The sequence below is a fragment of the Corvus hawaiiensis genome, chromosome 3 (assembly GCF_020740725.1).
Source record: "Corvus hawaiiensis isolate bCorHaw1 chromosome 3, bCorHaw1.pri.cur, whole genome shotgun sequence".
NCBI classification, from domain to species: domain Eukaryota; kingdom Metazoa; phylum Chordata; class Aves; order Passeriformes; family Corvidae; genus Corvus; species Corvus hawaiiensis.
In genome coordinates this window covers 64,445,856-64,466,239 of record NC_063215.1, presented here as the reverse complement: position 1 = coordinate 64,466,239, position 20,384 = coordinate 64,445,856, and the positions used below count along the sequence as shown (strand labels likewise).

The window sequence follows — 20,384 nt, the reverse complement described above, 5'->3', positions numbered from 1 at the left end:
AGATTTAACTGTGAGACAAAATGTTAAATATTTGTACTCTGGAACTGGGTTTTTTTATTGTCATAATCATTTTTCATGAAATAATACATTTCACATAGCACCGGTGCTAAGAGTCACAGATTACACCCAGAATAAGGTTTCCCCTTACAGCTCCTGCTTTGGCTTTTGAAATGAAACTGGGCCTTTGGTTAGTGTTGGGGATACAGTCCTGGGAGAAGGACTGGTTTCAGACAAAGCAGAGAGTTGCTTTGAGCAGAAGTCTGCTGTATGCAGCAAAGCTGCTGTAGTCCTGCTACATATGGTGTAGGGTGGCCTTGCTGCCATTAGGGAAAGGATGTGAATGTGTGTTTCACGCTTATCATTTCATAGTAGGTGCTGCAAGGTTGGCTTCCCAGACCTCTCATGACAACTCTGCATCACACCTATACCACTCAGCCCACTCTGTCCCTTATACTTGCTGAAGCTCCTTCATCACAGCCATCTCTATAGACAGGCAAAGTAAGATCATTCTTAACCTATTTATAAGATGATTGATATTAATGTAAGCATGGTGGTATTTATTTTTGTTGATTTTTCCCACTTGGAAGGTTTGTATGATCAGCTCTTTTAGACTGAAATATTTATATTTTTGTCTCTGTTACTATTTTGCATTTGTTTCATCGGTTGCCTCAGAGGTAGCACTTGCAAAGAGTCAGGAAGCTTGAAAGAAAAGGTGCAATTCTCTGTCTAGTTATAAATGAACTCTTCACTTCCAGCAAATGTTTTTGAGTTGGTGAATTATCTAGGAGTTGCCTGATTGCTTACAAACAACCCTCTGCCATTTCCATAACTAAAAACTGCTTAAAGTTGCTGCTGGCACTTCATCATAGTTATGTTTAGAGTTCAGGCTGAAGTAGACTTACAGATGATCTGAAAAGAGTTTTAAGACTGTCACCATTATTACTCCATAGTGCAGCATAGTATCTTCAGTAGTGAAATAGGTGACCACAGTTTCAGAGCCATTTAGCTCAGGCTGACATCACCTTCTTGTGTATATGGCATTGCATAGATGCAAGCAGTGCCTGAATGGTTCTGTCGGAAGGAACGCATTCCACCCGACCATTAAACACTGCTCTGCAGGTTTCATAACTGATCCAGACTTCAGAAAATATGCAAGCAGTTACCATCAGAGCTATTATAAGAACTTTTCCTTCATGTAGTTGTTGCAGCCTGATCATAATGACTCAATTACCACATGCTACAAAATGTTGTAATTGCTGTTAGTCCTTCATACTGTCAGAGCCTGTTTTGGCTGTTCTGGCTGAATAGTTTTGAGTCTGACTACAGGAGGTGATCAGAGCTGCCTGGGTGGAGAAAAGCCAGCAGTCATGAGAGTCACAGGAGAGCTGTCTAGAACACCCAAAATCTTTTCATACTACAAATGGATCTCCAGCAGTCTGTCTCACCGCAGAATTTACTGCATAAAAACACTTAAGAAAACTACAAAGAGGAAAGAAAATATCAGTTACTGGAAAGCTATTTGGATGAGGAATTCAGTTGTTGTTATTAAATAATATTGATTTTTCTCCCCAAAACATATTGGTTTTTGTTGATACTTAAAGGTGTATTAATTTTAAAGAAAAGTGACAAGATAAAAATTCTAGCTTAAATGTTTTAATGATGGAGAAAAAAATTGCTCTGAAAATTCAAAGCAAAATTTTAAGTCATTGTTTTGAATTTTCTTCAGTATTTAAAAAAGGTTTGCTAAAAGTTTTAAAGGTGGTAACAATCAAATGTTTTGACACTTATCAGAAATTACTTTGCAGAATTTTTTTTGAAGGAGATTTCTTTTTTTCCTTTTTGTTTTGGGAATAAGATTTCCCATCTAATTATTCCTATACTACTTATTTTCAGAAGGCTGATTACAACTATCATTTTTTGATTTTTCAGTTAATCTTTGCTACACCAAATTAATGTCTGTATCAGCTGACCAGGTATAAGGTTAATATTAGGTTTAACACTTGCAGGTATTAAAACATTCCTCAGTTTTTCCATGCACGCTGAGGGAGAGCTGTACTGAAGCTATCCTGAGCCATACTGAAGAGTTCCCTGTTGGTTTGCATGCACTGCTCAGCAACTTTTGCTGAAAAACTTGCAATGATTGATGCTAGTGCCAACCACACAGCTACTAAAATAGATTTAATAGATTTCATAAGAACTAGGAGATCTGGAATAGCCTGTCTCTTAAGGAAGTAAGTACAATAATTCTTTAACTCTAGGCCAGCAGCGGTTTTGCAGACCTTGGCACTAGGGTCAGCTGGAGTAATTAGAATAAGAGGGAATACTTTCCCTAAGGAGCTCTTTATATTGACTGTAGCTTAATTGAGCAAATAGCTGAGAGTCCTTGATAGAAAAATCCTGAAGAGAACAAGCACAAAGCCACTAAGTTTTATTGGCTGAACTCCTGACCAAAGTCAGATGATCTGCCTAAAAATTCTGCCATTCTTGCCATGGGAGTCTACCATAGTTCTGGGCTCCGTCACTGGCTTTTTGTGGAAGAAATAATGCTGTCACAGGACAGGAGCAAGGTGGATTTAGATTAACATGATGATATGCAGAGTTAAATTACTATTTGGTTATGCACATAGGTAGTGGGAAAGAAATTTTTCAGTTTTTCTTATCCGTAGCAATTAGACACCATGGTCAGGGTGAAATGCAAGACTTCCTTTATTTCCTGTTTACACAGGCCCTATCCTTTTTACTCTGTGCTTCTTACTCGTGGTTTTGGACTCTTTCTCCTTGTTCCTCTGTGCTTTGACAGCCTGTCCAGCTTAGTTCTCCTACAGCGATGGTGCTGGATTAATTTCTGCAGAGCTGTTATGAAATCACTCATGACTCATTCTTCTCTTGCTTCCATGAGTGAAATATGCCCTCTAAAAAAATCTCATGGTATGGCAGAGAACGCTTACCAACTTGTTAAGTATGCTGAGCTGTGTTTAAGCAGGTTATAAAGTGGGTTCCAACCTACACAGTGCAGCATTAATATGCCTCTTCCTAATTTTGCTGTGCCTTACCTTATTTTCAGTGTCTGTAGTTTTCCTCTTGGGACTCTGTTACAGCCACAAGTCACCAAGTAACAGCTGTGTGTTTTTAGACCACTTCTTGCCTTTTCTGACACGACCTCTCTAAAGGTAACACATTGGCCAAATGAGGCCTTGTATTTATGTTTTTCCTTCCTTCCAAAAAAATGCTGTGATCTGCTTCATTATCTTACAGTTTTTATTACTTCCCACATTCAAATATATGTTAGAGGGATATAGGGCAGTGTTGTTGGAACAATTTTTCAGATTACTTCTTGTTTCTGCAGATTTTCTCTTCATTGTGTATGCTTGGTAGGGACCACTTTGAATTCAAAACTAACACTGTAGATTTATTAATAAAAAGAACTAAGAAGACCTTTCTCCAAACTGTTGCCTGCTGTTTTCTGATCAGATATTATAGTCACTCATAGGTAGTATGCTTTCCATATAGAAACTTGCCACGCTTTAGATGTTCACCTTAAGCAACTTTTATATTTCTGTTGAACTTTGTGTGTGAGGATAATAAGGTAAGTCCTTTGTTTCTATGACAGAAACTGTGCATGAAGTCAGGTCACTTGATCAGGTTTTGTTATTGTCAATTACAGTTTTTCATGTTTGAGTCTAAAGGCTGTGATCCAAATCCTGCTGTGAGAACATTTCTTTTGAGTTTTGAATGAAGCCTAAAACTAGATGGTCCGGCCAAGGATGATGAAAGGAGAAAAGCTTTTAGTAAGAATAAAATGTTGAACTAAAAGAGAATTAAATGTATTTTATGTGATATTTGTTTAATGTTTAAACATAACTACTTCAAAACTTTAAACTTATTACACTGAATTCCTATTTTTAAGTGTTCCTCTGGACTTCTGATAAAATATCTAAGATATCTGGGTGAACAAAAGTGAACAGAGTTCATGGTAACTTTCTCCTTGACAGTATGATAGGATGCAGATGTGGGAGATAGCCACTGTTCCCACCAGTCTCCTCAGACTGCTTTTGAACACTGCACTGATATGCTTCAATAGCCCCTGAAGTAAATTTTCAATTCAGGGAAATGATCACTGAGATAAACACTAAAGGAGCAGAGAAAGAAGTCATTGATGGGTTCCTTTATGAACTCAAGTTTACAGTTTGCAGTTTAATAGTTTACACAGCATGTATATACGAGTTAGGCAAAAAAAACCCCCAAAACAATAAAAAAGAGAACCCCAAGAACACTGCCTTACTCTACTGTTGAAGGAGGTGAGTTTAAATACCTTCCTGCTCTACTTGGTGCATTTTGAAAGGTCATACTGGTACCAACATGGCATGTACCATAGAAATGGGCATATGCTTTATATTTTGCTGCATTTTTATTAATTGTCACACATGGCAAATTGCTTTTCTGTTAATCACTTTTTTCTGTGCCACTGAGATATTTCTCCCTGATTCTCCCTCCAAACTTTGCAGTTAACACTTCATAATTATAAACCTGTAGTCATGGGTAAAAATATACTTACTTTTAACTATTTGCTTCTAACTTTTGTTATTGACTGTTATTGCCAAGTAAATCTACATACAGGAGGAAAACCCCCCTCCCTCTTTAAGAGAAGTGGGCTTATACTCTCCATGCTGTTATGTTTCTGTCTTTGGGCTTGCACCATTGCTTGTTTAAATGGTAGCTCAAAAATTACTGTATTGCAAATGTTAAGATTTTTAGTATCCGCAGAATCAGAGTAATTGTGCTTAAACACTATAGTAAAAGGTAAGTAATGTGAAAGCAGTAAGAATTGTAAGCTTTCTTGGAACTTCAGAGTAAGATGTTCAATATCAGAATTTGATTAGTGTCTCTTCCATATTTAGTCCTTTTATTAGGTCCAATTTAGTTTAGATCTCTGTCAGACTTCATCACTGGAAGACCCAGGACTTAGTATCCTGAAGGAGTCAATCTTTGTGGGTTTGAGAATTTCAGCAACAGAAAACTTGCAGTCAAAGTGGGCTTCAGTTCTCAGAGGTGTCCAGATAATCTGTCTAGATACTCAAATTACTTTCATATTGTTATTAGTTCATATTTCGGGTGCGAAGACAGAAAAAATTGATAAATGGACTCCAACTCTAAATAAGAAGGTAGATTTTTCATTGTGGGTTTGAAACAGGCTTTTCTTTAGAACAGTTTAAATGTAATAATAAGTGGTGTTTGAAAAGGTGTTATGGAGTGTGCCACAGTCACTGGTGTATGCTGAGGTAGGTTTTGCTAGAAAGATTAGCCGAAAAATTGCACAGTGAGGATGTTAAGTTTTGAGATGATGACACATGTTGGCTTGCTTAAACTTCAGAGCTTTGTTGAATACAAAACAATGGCAGAGTTTAATATTTCAGGAAAATATTTTTAAAAATAAACTCAGAAGGAATATGGAAGCAATCCAGTACTTGGCTTTCTTTAATCGAATAGTCAAGGCAATTAATGCAGTACAATGTGTTAAAGGTCAAGTAAAGGCACAATACTTGGTTGTAAATGTGAATGTAGAATCATTATTAAGAGAGAACAGTTTGTTCACACAGTTTTATAGAAGGATGATGCTGTAAAGTTTTGTCTCATACTCACTTCCTGTCTCATTTTAAGGAACACAGTGCACCTGTCATTATACTTCCTAATCTTTTAAAACCTCCTTAAACTGTGTCTCCAGAGCTAACAAAATACCTTTTTCCTGTCTGCTTTATATGTAAATAACAGATTTATGAAAGAGGTTTCCTTTGCTTGATTGGCTTGGTTTGGTTTCAGAAATTGCAGGGCAAGTCAATTGTAATTACCTTTTAATTCCATTAAAAGGCAAGTGCTTTAGATGTTGTTTCCAAATAATGCTGATGACTGCAGAACCATCACAGAAAATAAATTCCTTCACATGAAGCAAGTTCTATTAAGACTAAGAAAGCATTCTTGGTCTTATATTAAACTGAATAACTTGCTGATTTTGATTTGGGGAAACAAGAAGTTTCCCCAAACAAGCAGGAAGTTTATTTTCAGAATTCCTCTTTCAGTTAAGAATTGATTTCTCCTGGTAATTGAGATTGAAGCTGTCTAGTTTTGTGTAACTAAATAATGTACATGTTTTTAACACAGAGACCAGTTTAACATTTTTGCAGACATGTCTAAAAACATCACATCAATATCTGTAAACCTGTTCTTTAAGATGTAGAGTAGACAAATACTAGAAATAAGACATAAAGCATTTTAGAATCTAACATAGGATTTAAAGCCAAACTTAGTCAAGCTTATCATAGTTGTTCTCGCTTAAGGAGAGAAAATTTTCAGGTTTTATGTGGTAAGAGGTCATAGCTGAAAAAAAAAGACAGTTAATCTGTTACTTATTTCTGATCTGATTACTGTAAATTTGGAGTTTTCTTTCAGTAAAGAAGCAAGATGCAAAAAGGGAAGTAAGGCACATAGTGTCCATACTGAAGGAGTTAAATGCCTGTAGTTTGATCAGAACCAAATTCCTAACTTTGAAGTCCATTCATCCATTGAATATTTTTCTTTAGGGAACTGGTAGAAAAATGCTTTAGCATTGGAAAAAGCACTGGAATGTGTGGGGAGAACTTTTGATTGATTGCATTGGGAGTTCAGTGTCTAGAGCAGTTGCAGTACCGGATGGAGGTTAGAAAAATAAATTGCATAGCCCAGACTGACAAAAAATAAAAGGTTCAGGTATAGTCACACAAAGATCAGTCCTTGTGAGCTTAATGGAAGCAATGAGGAGACACTTGGCTGTTCAGTACCAGACTTTGCAGTCTGTGTTCACAAAGGTTTCTTTTCAGCTGTTATGTGAGGAGAAATACACCAACATACCAGGAGTGGAAATTAGTGATACATCAGTGAAGAAACTACTGTTTTGACTTAGGTATGCCAATCTCTTCCATCTTTACATGTGATAGAAACAATATGATAAGAAAGCTTCTAGAGGCTCTATGACTGAAATTATTCAAAATTATAATGAACAGCTTGTTTGAGAATATAGATCAAAAAAACAGTATTAGAGATATCAGAGTAACATTAAATGGCCAAAATGCACACACTTCCCCACCACAATAGATATTAGTCTGCCATATTGTACACAGCATCATTCTGTTGTCATCAATGAAAAATGTTGAGAAGTAATTTCTGATCTCGCTTTTACTTGTGTAGCTGGACTATTTCCAGCAAGTCCCTAAATGAAGTAGGAAAGGTGAAATCTTGCCTTAGCAAAGAGGCTCTAACCCTTTCCAGTCTTCTCACCCCTCCATTAAAATTGTACAAGAAAATACCTGATATCCTTATTTGGGACATCTTTTCAGTTTGGTCTGGGCAGAACTCATTGAATAATAAGTGTTAACACTGAATATGTTATTGTCTGTGGAAGGTGAAAGAATGGCTGATTTTCTATGATGGGGTACAACAGAATATTTCTGTGTGTAACAGGAAAACCCTTTATTATTTTGTGATGTTAAAAAATCACAAAGTTTTTGACTTATATTGCTACATCTTGCAGATCAGATGAGACAAATATATTACCAACAGCATGTATTTTTAATAACTTCATAAAAGGACCCAGAAAATACTAAACTACTGAAATATAAGTAGCCCAAATAATACTGAAATAGATACTTTGAAAACTCCTAGAGAGGGCAAGTAATAAAAGGCTTAAAATGTTTCAAAGCCTCTGTATGAAATCAGTTTTGAGTTGGTGTTTCCCAGTATGTCTAGAATGCCTTGCTATTTTATTATAATAGTGAATTCTAGTGTAGAGTAATTTTGCATAGTTTCTGTAACTCGTTAAACAACAGCAAAATGTAGTTTCAACATCTACTGCAAGATACCAGATTTTCTGGAATAGCTAAAAAATTCTAAAAAAAATTCTAAACACAAAATTTGGCCTATAAACAGACAAAGCTTGAAGAATATAATTGATAAGCCATACAGTAATCCCCCTACCTGGTGTTTTCTAGAGGTCTTTATAGGAGTTGAAAATGCGGCCTATTCAGAATACTGATAGTAGCAGCCAGAAAAGACATTCCAACATTGAAGCCTGGAAAAGAAAACTCTGCAACTGAACTATCCTCTTATAAGCAATAAAAGAGTTTGAATGCATCATGGATCAAATGGAAACTACTTTGGATATTGGGTGTGTGTTGGATTTGCTGGGTGAAAATGCAGTATTTTCTACTTTCACTGCAGAGTAACTCTGTTACCCAAGAATTTAATCCTGACAGCTTCTTTAGTCTGTTTCCAATGTCTATGTAGAAGAAATGTATGCATCTGCATGACTGAGGTTTACCAAGATCACCTGTGCCTAGCTGTAACATTATTTTAACCTGTATCTGCGCAGCTGGTGGGAATTCAAGTTCCTACAAGCCACTCTTCCTCACTAAAGATTGTCAGCTGTTTTCCCACTCATTTTTTTAACTACTTCCCAGAGAAGTGTGGCACTTGTTTGCATGAATGATACCTGAGAATTTATTTAGCCATACAGCTCTTCAGGTTGTGCAGCCTGGTGTTGAATCTAACTGCACCTATCTATTTACTCTAGCTGAGGATGTGATCCTCATTATAACAATGCAGCAGCTGAACAGGTAGGAGCCACCAGCCAGAACTTCTTGCTGGAGCAGACAAAAGTATAACGTTCTTGATGACCATTCCTCTTGTAAATCTTAGCACAATTTGTGATGGAGTGGGATATGTAGATCCCAGATTGAAAACATTATGTTACATGCAGCAACCTCATAGAAAACCCCTCACCTGTTCCCTTCCCTGGATTAATTTTCTTTTTACTGACATGTATGATAGCTTATGTGCTCATTGTACTCACCTGTATACTTACTAGTTAATACCTTTTTACCCAGCCTATCTAAACTGAACTGTCAATACCTTTCTTTGTCCCAAACTTCTGCTACTTTGTGGAAAAAAAAATCCAACTCAGGCCAAAACTAGCAAGTCAATTCTGTTATTTTTACAAGATTATCACAGGAATGCCAATGAAAATATTCTTAAGTTACAATGGGTGTAACACAGGATTTTCACATTACCCCCTCCCTCTGGGGGAAATCCATAACTTTGTCTACAGTGTGAACTCCACTCGTATGGGTCAGGGCTGATTTACCCAGTCAATGTGTTTGTTTCCACTTCCATTTTCATTGGCACAAAACCAAACAACTAAGGGGAAACAGGCAGTGCAGGGCCCCCACCCTGGCTCTGAACGTATTTTCTTCTATTGTAGCTGGTTCCCTCAATTTCCCAGATCAATCAAAACCTGCTGGAGTCACTGCTGTGATAAAGTTGGTTGCTGTCAGGGAGTAGGATATCTGTGCTAGAGTGATCAAGAGGGGTCAGAGCTTTTTTAGCAGCAATGATAACTCTACAGAAATAAATACCTACTGAATTCCAACACAAAATGGGGCTGGGGAGCAGTACGGAATATCTTGAAACACTTGAATCTCTAATGGTCCCTGTATTGTGCTGGCATCCCAGTCAAGAGCATCAGCTCTTACCTTTCCAGGACTATCATAAGGTTTTGGAGATCCAGCACATAACAAATACTGTTAATGTCAATCCTTGGATGACACCTTTGAGGACTGGATAGGATGCTAGTCTTGAGAAGTCAAGAGGTCAGTTCCCTGAAATGTCCTGTCCAAAGTGTCAACAGCCTGCATATGAATGGTACAACTTAAACCAGTGTAAAGTTCCAGTCCATCTATGTGCCTAATGAAAACATTAGGAATAAAGCTGTGGTTTATATATTTATTTATGAAAAAATAAATAACATAATCTCTCTTGGTGTAGGACCGTGTTACACGGTTGTGTTAAGAGGAAGTGCAAATCAGCTTCTGCTCTCCTGGTTTTAGTGGAAAGCCTGCTCTTGGATTTAGTAGTAGCTGGTTACTGCCTACATTCACGGTAAATGCTTCCTGAGTCAGTAATTTACTATTCTCATGTCTGCTTTTCTAATCTTAACCTAATTTGAAAATTAAGCTTTGCTCTTCCTGATTTTTTTGGTACATTATTACTGTTACTGACCTCAAGTGTATCCTGAAAGATAATTTTTATTATGATGTTAGAAACAGGATGTAATACCACCTGTTTCTCCCAGATTTCTGTGTAGTGTTTGAACATCAAAACTAACAAGAACTGCTCAATCGGCTCCTACAAAAGGTACACAAGACAGAGCCTTGTGCTCAGCCTCACATGGCTTCTTTTGCTTTTCCACACATGCAGTGGCCACTTCTACTTCAGTAAATGAGATATGCCCAGGGCTGTTCTCTGCCTCAGAGGCCAGCTCATGTTGTGTCTCAAGTGCATGCAGTTACAAAAAATGAGGGTAGCTGTATCCAGATTGCATGTTGGGAATGGCCTTTGACCTGGGCTGGCTGCTCAGCCATACCCAGGAAGGGTTTCAAGAAGACCTGTCTGGGCTGGCCTTGAGCTGCAGCCATATGGGCAGGAGACTGGGATTGTGTCCACGACCAAGAGGGAGCTATTAATACTGTTCCTGGACAGTTAGTTAAGATTAATTTTAAACATAAGCCATGAGGTTTACCATTTCTTACAGTTATGCCTCATCAATTATTTTATGTCTGGAGGGATTCAGAGGTCCTATTAGATACTTGGAAGAATGTCTGTTCACTTTCTGAGTTTTATGTTCCCTGCTTTGATAGTTTTCAGGTCAGAGTTCCACAGGCTAGCATTGTTACGTAAGAGAAAATATTGTCTTTTATCAGCTTTCAATTTGCCACATACAATTTCATTAATTAAGTGCTTTGTTCTCATCTTACAAAAGAGAGAAAATAATCAGTTCTAATTCCATGTGATGACAAGTATAATTTGTTAATAAACTGATAAGCAATAAGGGCTAGAGCAACAGGAAGCAGGAATAATAAGAAAATTCATAGACAACAGTTACACTTTTATAGAAGTCTCTATACTAGCCTGTGAGGAGATTTTTTTTCTAACATTTTATTATTTCTAGGTGTGCCAACTGGTTCATCCATTTACACCATATGTTGCCGGACATAATGCATCAGCAAAAGATGATGCAAGGCAAGCTGATAGGACTGGGCAGGACATAGTATGCTCTTTGTCTCCTGGCTCAGTGGCCAAAACCCAATTGTTGAATTATTTTGTGAGAGCACAATCTTGTCTTTCATTGAATTATAAAAGACTCTGCCAGGGTTATGTGCTATTTCCAGTCAGGAATATGGAGGCTTTAAATTCTTGCTGGGTACAAGGAGTACTATGAAGATGAGGCAATGGGAATGATGCAGAATGAGAGGCTGGACTGAGTTTTTAATAGTGCTTAAAATAGTGATTCCTTACAAATCAACCAAAAGAGTCACATTTGCAAATGAAGAATAACACAAATACGAAAGATTCTTGCTAACAACTTTATTGTACTTATGCTCTGCAAAATATATCTTATTACGTATTACAGAAGAATAATGTAAAGTTTCACTCATAAAGCTTATAAAATTTTATTTTATAAAATATGCTGGTTATATTACTGATGAGTATATGCAGGTGCTTTCACAGAAAAAGTTATAGTGTTTATCCTCTTGGGAGTTCTATTTATTCTACATCTATTAATAACAAAAAAAAATTATTTTAGGCATTTTAGGTTTTAGAAAAATATTTAAAGTTTACTGAATTTCATTTTCTGATGACATACACTACACTGCCTGGGATTTTCATGACCTGCAGTTTGACTGTTCAGTGTTTGGAGAAATTCAAAAAACCCCAAGGGTGAACTGAAATATATTTGTCCGCACACAAACTGTCCAGTATCAAAGCCTGCTACTGATGCCTTTGCAGAACTGGAAGTTAAGTATAATATAGTACTAACAAAGGATAGTGGGATGGGTTTGAACCCTACCCAGAGAAATAATGTTTGGTTTTTTTTTTTTAGTGGGGAGGGCAGGGAATAAAAGACTTGGACATGGTGGCATTTTTAGAAAGTTCGTGGCAGAATTAGAACTAAACCTTGCCTTTCCTGGTCTTTAGGCAGAAAGTAATTTTGGAAGGAAAATCAGATTCTGGAAGGAACTATTTCATTGCAGTTTGGTATAAAAGATCAACCTCCTTCTCCCCCCACATTCAATCAGCTTTACTTAATCACATGGTAACCACCTTTCCATATGCATCCTGTGTGTTTGAGAGTGGATCTCTCTCCCTGAATGGGTGTTTGCTTATGCTGGTCCAGTTATCACTCCTTTCATTAAAAGGAAAAGATAAGGGTCAGAATTAGAGAGGATGGCACAGCCTTCCTCCCTGCTCGGGTCTGTGCCGTGCCTCCCCTGTGATTTCAGACGGCAGCAGTTATGGAGTCATGCTCTCTCATTCAGCCTTGAGGGGGCTGCAAGGCTGAAGACAGGACTGTAAAGCCTCAAATACAGGACTCAAAGACACCATTGTGCAGGAAAGGACTATGAACAGTTGCTGAATTTTAAGTCCATGCTTAAATTCAAAGCATATCTGTGAGGTTATAGGATTTGCTCAAGACTTTTGGGAATTCAGAGCTGTGCACATTGTAGAAATGCTTAAGTAGAAATTGTTCCATATGATGATTATAAATCAGGGGATATCTGCATTTATACACAACAACAGTCATATTTTCAAGCAGTAGACCTCCACCCTGTAACATTGTACGTGAAGGGACAAACTTTTGTACACATCAGAATGAGAGTCTTCCTTCCTTTCTGTTTATTACAGAGATAATCCTTTATTTTATTTTTAAATCTGAATGTTTAAATTGGATTAGGATTGTCTGTTTAATTTGATAATTTAAATACCTGCAAACATTAAATTATGTGTGGCATATAGTAATTTTTATCAGCATACTGTAGCAGAATAAAGATCTTTTTGAGAGATCATACAGGTTCTACAATTTAGAGAGTAAATAAAGAAGCAAAAAATAAACCAGCCACATCTCCTCATCTGAACTTTCCCAGACTGAGCTCAGTCAAAGTGTGGGTTGCACAGAGAGCAGAGTACGTGGTCTGCAGAGGCTCCAGAAGAGTGCTAGGCTTCCTATTTTGCATAAACAAATTAAGAGGTCTTATCTCATAACTAACTTACAAGTGAGTAAGCAGAGCAGAACATTACTTTATGTTCAGAGTAAATGATAGGACAATTCCTTGCAATTAATATGCTCACACTTTGCATATGGAAATTTTTGTACATCTACAGAGTGCCTTTATGTTCAAAATTATTTTTAAGGTGAAGATAAGCTACTGTCGAAGCTTCTGCCATAGGATAGCTGTTTTGGGTTTGGTGTTTGTGTCTTGCTGGAATAACATGGGTTTGTTTGTTCTGTAGCCATTCCAGCCCACCCACATCTTGGTGGTTTGGCCCTTCCTTGTGCTTGTCTGCAGGTGTGCCCATTGCTGACCTCATTCACCCATCTATTTGCAGTCATAAATACATCTAACCTAATGTTTGGCCATATTTGTGTTATGATATCCCTGAAATAGAAAAAACCCTGAACAATTAATTGCTTATTACAAAGCAAAACTTTTTTCCACCTAATGTTCATCAAACTAGGCGGATTTTTCATGCTGTGACAGGAGATGATTGTAAAGTTTCTCTTCTATTTTGGATATCACTGCACACTTGCAAGTGCCTCTGCCGTGTCACCTGCCTGTGCTCTCTTACTTAGTTCAAATGGCCATCCTTGTAAGTGCTGCCTTTTCAAATATATGTAAAGCGCTTCAAAGGTCTCAGATGTCAACATGAAAGCAAATTAATTCTGTACTGCTTTTTTATGTCTAAAGTGCTAGGCACTCTAGCTAAGATTTTCTGTGGTTTAGAATTGGCCTAATTCTGTCAGGCAGGGGAGATCTTGTTGTCCACTTGAATATGACTAGAGTTAACATAAATATTTTGGTTTGTTTTCTGAAAATTCAATCCCAGAGCTACATAGATTTATTTCAAAATATTTTCATATGAATATTGTATCATCCACAGAGAGAAGCAGATTTAATTTGTATGCCAAAATTAAATCCAGCAGCATTCTCTTTTATGAGGAAACCTTTTAATGTATTTTAAAAAAATACTGGTAGTGTAAATTCAACCCACCCCAGCTATCATTGGTATCCTGTGCTACTGCCTAACCATGTGGAGTCATTTGCGCTTCTGTCAGGTGGGAAATGCTGAGTGCTTCAGCTGGGAAAAGAAAGTTCCAGTGCAAAGCATAACTTAGTGTGAAAACAAACTGGATAATGCACAGACTGCAAGTACGGACTTTTTCCCTCCAGTGACCCTGTTTTCTTTTGATCCTAACCTTCACAAAACTAGGGTCTTTAAGGCTGAAATAGACAGTGTCCCAAGCTGGATTGCTTTTGCACTCTTAGAAAAATTCTTGGCCAAACAAAATTTGTTGTCCAGCACTTCACCAAGGTTGGATAAGTGCAGAAATGAAAGCAGGTGGAGAGGTAAACTCATGCCTGAGAAAGAAGTGCTGAGTATAATAGGAGAAAAGACAGGTTTTAGGGGTAAACGGTGACAATGGAGAGACGTAGAGAAGTGTGAGAAGCTAGAGGAAAATATGAATATTAGCACAGATTTTGGAGGCAAATGCTGGAATGTGTTAGTCATTTAAGAAAAAAAATTTAAAAAGAGAAGCAGGAACGTATGGGATAAGATTATATAAAGAATGTTTCCTTCCCAAATCTGCAGTTAGGCTTTGTAGCTCTGTGTCTGGCTGTGGCTTCAGCTGCCCACAAATGACTCATGAAAGTCACTTTTGAAATTGTGTATTTCAGTACTTAGAGTTGTCTTCATGAGTTTATATAGTGGAATTTAGTGCTGGTACTCTAAAGAGACAAAATCAGTGGACAGAACAAGCTGGGCAATTAATTTTGTTTCACAGGGTGTAAGGTTTGCATGTACACACGTCTGTCTGTGTGGCGCAATCATTAATGAGTCAGATACTGTTTCCCTTAGCCCCTTAGTTTTAGGGCAGTCTTCAGATGATTCAGCATGGTGTAGAAAAGCCTAGGATAGCGTATTTTCTGCTTCACAGAAATTAAAAGGTATATATGTAAAATTGTCAGGAAACTCCTACAAGAAAGGGAATGGTTTCATGGTTAGGAAAACTGGCAACCATGAGAATGGGATTCTATCCCTGCTTTTACTGATAAGTTCCTATTAAAAGTGGCCAAATTGCTTTGACCAAACTTTTTATTGGGCAATAAATACTCATTTTTTAATTTTCTACAGTGGGCCAGATTGTCAGAGTGCTCTCCCAGCTACAGTTTAAAGCCATTGGTGTGCTTTGCACGTATAAAACCCTGTACAAATACTAAGTAGTTAAGGAAAATCAGTAGTTTCATTTCTTTGGTGAGGAACCCAAACTCTATGGAAAGTTTTTCCATTTTTGCCCATTATATCCATGCCATGATAGGAAAAAGCCATTTCCCCTACAGTCTGTTCCACTTCTGAAGTCAATTAACATTTTTGAATCACTTAGGTAACTGGTGAAAGGTCTAACTAGCTCCAGAGGAATTTATTAATTTCCATTTTTAGTTTTGTGTTGAAGTGTCACACTAAATACTTAAATATTCTTTATTATAGGAAGTATGAGTATGATGCAGAAAAAAAAGTGATTATGAAATTAAAACCATACTCCAGTGTATTCTCATGATGGAAACAAATGAATTACGCAGTGAAGTTTTCAATTTAGGAAATGTTGAAATGAAGTCTTCGATTTCACTATCTGAAAAGGGTGTTCATTTTGGTCTGGGAAAGGATAGAGGGGGAGAAAGAGAAAGACCTTTAGTGTATAAAATATATTTAGAGTGAATTTCCTGTGGTCTATGGTGGTAAAAATTACTTGACAGGCAGATTCTGGGTATGTGGGGCTCCTAACCAGGAATATCGTAGCTAAATTTGTTCCCATTAAAATCAATAAAATATCTTGGATTGCTTCTAGAAATGTTTGTGGTGTATATTGCAACAAGTATTTGTTCTCCACAGTTCAGAACTGCTCTGGGCCAATGGGATTGCAAAATATCTGTCAGCTTTGGCTGACAGCCTAAGGTTGCCACAGCAATTTTTCTCTTTAATGAGTAAAATAGGTGATGTTTATAGAAAAATAACTGTCTCATGAGAAGCTGTGCAAAACGTTCCATTCAAAACCATTCTGTTTATATATAGTTTTGTTGTTTGTTTTCTTTTCTTTTTACTTACTACTGTGGACATTTGCATGAAAACAGGATATTTCTACTTCAAATTGCAGTCATGGACAGAATAGCTACTATACCAAAATGGAGCCAACCCACTTCAAAAAAAAAAACCCAACTATTTTGCTTACCAAATCTGTTTCTTCTGTGTATGCAAAGTTTTGAGCACTTATTTTCCTACCTAAATTTAGGGGCTGGTTTTTTGCATTAGTTCTGTAAAACCAACAAAACAATATGGATGTAATAAAATAAGAATACATTCCTGCAAAGATTAAATTATTTAAAAAAATCATAAGTGACATTTATGTTTTAATATTTACAGCGACAGAAGGGATAAAAGTATTTTTGTTATATATAGTGGCTTTTTTTTTTTACACAGCCTAGAAACAATGATAAATACTCAAGAGAGAGAGATAACTAGAAAAGCTGAGCCCTGTTTTTGGTTGTTGATGATCAATAGAATTAATAAACACAAGGAACATCAGTGTTCTCTTTGATGGACAAATTTGACTTTTCCAGACTCAGGTTGAGTGTAATAGTCTACCAATTAGAGAGATACACTTTTACTGACAAGTAGCATATTTTCTCTGGTTCAGCAATGTCTTATAATGCCCTTAAGATTACTTCAGGTATCCCAGGATGAACGTGTGCATTAACACCCATGCTCCTATATGTATTTACATCACTTAACACTTTAGTCCCTGGCTTTGGGTCCATCTGAGTGCCCGGGGAAAGTTCTCAACTGCCCAGAGAGCATTTGTTTCTCTGGCAGGAATGAGAAGCAGAGTGAGTGAGGTGTGCTGCCAAATCCTCAGCCCCTGTAAGCCTTTATCCTAGCAATCAGGATCCTGGATAACTGAGTCTTCCAGCTGGAGACAGCTCCAGCTGGAGCCGTCTTACAGATGCTCTGCCCTGTAGAGGCTCACTCGCCCTGGACTAGGAGACTGCCTGCAGTGGCTTGTGGCACAGAGCATGCTTTTCCTGTTCGTCCTCCTCTCATCTAGGGTGGTTCTCTGAAAACTGATACCTGTCTGTGCAAAATCCACTGGATGAAGCCGTCATCTGTTTGTACAACTGCAGGATTTATAGTCACCATACTAATAAGTAAATATTCCCTCTCTGGTTAATAAATGGAACACCAGAGTTGCAGTGCAGGTGAGCATAGTCCTCTAACTGTAAATATTTGAAGAGAAATTAAAAACAGACAGACTTTTTTTTGTACTACACAGATCAAGTTTTCGAATTCCAGGAGCACCACTTCTTCCCAAAGCTACCTGCAAATCTTTCAGACAGTCATTTTTTCTCATTTGAAAAAATAAGCATCCCACTGAGCTTTCCTAGTGTAACCAGCCTGCGTTTGGCTCTGAGAGCTGAAAGAGTCTCTTTACCTCTTTGGGGCCATATGAATTCATGTTTTGCAGATAAAAATTATAAAAACTCTGCAAAATATACCTCCCAATTCTAAATGCAGATTTAAACTGCTTTTTTGGCATGCAACTTCACAGGGTCAGGGTCCATTTGCTTGGGCCAAACACCATTTAAATGTGACTGAAAAATATCAGGACCCTGTCAGTGGAAAGAAACATCAAGGGCTCTTTGGAGAAATAAGTTGCATTTATTCCTATTTTATAACTGTTCTGTATGTAATTTAAACGCAACAACTTTTTAAGTTGTTTTTAGTTTGGGCAGCTAATAATGCATATTTTTTCATCCTTGTAGGATTTGACATGGGATTGTGGCTTGATGAAATGCTTGCGAAGTAATTCAGCATAAATGGGCCAGTTAGTTTCTTTGGTTATTTCTTGGTGATATTCAGTTCCCACCTGTTTTGTTCAGTGCTGCTTTGGCAAACTGTTACAGATTTTAGCAGTAGGCAGTTCACGGTAATGATATCACATAATACACTAAGTAAATATGTGATAAATGAGCAAATGTAAACCAAACAAGAAATGCAACCCTGGGGACTAACTGGGCTTGAAATTCTCATGGGTAAACACAGCAGGTGAGCAAAGGAGTATGACAAATAGGGTAAGAATTTCTTAAAGCCTGACTGCCACAAATGTGTCAATGGAGCTGAGTCAGCATGGGAAGAACGCAGTAATTTACTGTTGATTCAAAAGCCAGTAGCTCACTGCTACCCTTCTGGGTGATGAGGAATGCATTAGCTGGAAATGCAGATGACTAACCTTTGGGGACTGCTGCTTCTGCTGCTCTTCAGCCCAACTCTTGTGCTGTCCTTTCCAGGGACACTTCTCGGGAAACAATAGCATGTCATAGAGCTGCTGGGATAACCTACAGTCAGCATCAGACCATCAGCCAAAAAACGTGAATGATACTGTCATCTTTTTAGAAGTTGCAGTTTTAGAATTTGCCTTTCTGAACAGAAAAAAATTGCTTTCAATTTGCCTTTATCAGGCCAATATACATGTTAAATATATCTATTGTGCACAAGTTAGTATTTAGAATTATAATTTATATTTCTTTGCTATAGGATTTTCAACATTTTGCCCACTAGAAGCAGGGCCTTTTTCTGCCTTTCTGCCTCCCATCTCTGTTTATATTTTTCAGTATAGAAATACATTTAGTTATTGTGTTGATGGTTACTTTACTCTTAAGTTACATCTGCCTGACCTCCAGTTTTTCTCTGTTTTTATTGTCAGCTCATGGATGCTATGACTGTAGGACCGTGCTAACTGACTCCTCTGGAATTTTCACTTCTCCATGCTTCCCCAGTGACTATCCCAACAGCCAGGCATGCAAGTGGATCATCCGAGCACCTCATGGATTTATCATACAGCTAACATTTATTGATTTTGACATTGAAGAAGCTCCGGGTTGCATTTATGATTCCCTGACATTAGACAATGGAGAAAGCCCAATGAACCTTTGTGGCATCACTGCCAAAGGATTATCCTATAATTCTACTGGAAATGAAATGATTGTGTCATTTAAAAGCGACTTCAGTATCCAAAAGAAAGGTTTTAATGCCAGCTATGTAAGAAGTAAGTAAATCCAAAGCATTTCATGCCATTACAGATGTTATAAGGAAATGTCCTGTAAGGATTAGAATATTTCCCAAAGGAATCAAGTCCTCCATGAGAAGAGAATGAGTGGGTGAGGCTGCACTTCACAGGCCACAGGGTTATCTTGTATATTTTGTTAGCTAATTTATTTTTCTTTGGATCAAAATTATTCTATTCTAGGACTTGACCAGAAGTGTGTTAGAAAAACTCTTCACATGCAAAGATTTTAGGCTTAACAGTTCTCTCTCTGCCAGTTTATGCTGGAGGATTTGGAAGCAGGATAACTGTCCTTCAGGTCAGCACACCTGCAGAGGGACATAGAAACCTAAAGGAGAGCATGAGAGGGAACTTAGTTGAGCCAGAAGGAAGATCAGCCCGAACCTCTGGCCCAAAGTAACTCCCAACAGTGGGGAGAAGTTTGTGCAGAAAGCAGAACTTACCAGAGTTCATCCAGCCTCTGGAACAAACTCCCAGGGATGAACTGACATTGCAAAATGGCTACCTGTCATTCCAATTCCTTGACCTTTTTTTCCCTTCCTTAAATACATACCAATGGTTTTAAAGGTTTTAAAAAGACACTCATGCTTTTTTTCCTAGAAGATAAGTGTACAAATAACTTCTGGTTGGTGTTTGGCTTTTTGTTTAGAGCATTAATTAGAGTTAATTGGACAGTAAATTAGACAGTAAAGGGCAGTGAGGTAACAAAGGGCATTAGGACAGTCACTGACAAACCCCATATGTGGTTCACTGTTTATTCCACTTCAAGGTTATAGTTTCCCATTTCATGCTCTCAGTAGACTTCCTTTTTGTAGAAGTTAAGCTGAATACCAGTATTGCATTGAGCTTTTATACTATTGTAACACAGTTATGTTCTGCAGGTTGGCTGGCTCTGAAAACACAGAACAGGGACGTTTGGCAGTTCTCTCTTCAGTCACAAGCACACCTTCCTCATGGTTATTTTAAAAATATTTATTACACATATCACCTATTTTAAAATAATTAAGATAGTAACTCCCAGGAATCATAAGACAAAAGTAGGCATGATTATATAATCAAAATCTGTGTGCAGTCCTGAAAAGAAGAAAGGTAACATCACAGAGGAGCTAAAAATACTTCTCTCTAC

General features: G+C 37.5%; 1 protein-coding gene across 5 annotated transcripts in view; it reads left to right on the top strand.

The window, feature by feature from the left end:
* ADGRG6 (adhesion G protein-coupled receptor G6) overlaps positions 1-20,384 on the top strand; it is a 111,068-nt gene that overhangs the window by 23,305 nt on the left and 67,379 nt on the right. For all 5 annotated transcript variants that reach the window (XM_048297753.1, XM_048297751.1, XM_048297752.1 and 2 more), the window contains exon 3: positions 18,899-19,240. In XM_048297753.1, the coding sequence (XP_048153710.1) occupies positions 18,899-19,240 (342 nt within the window). The remainder of the gene's footprint in view (positions 1-18,898; positions 19,241-20,384) is intronic.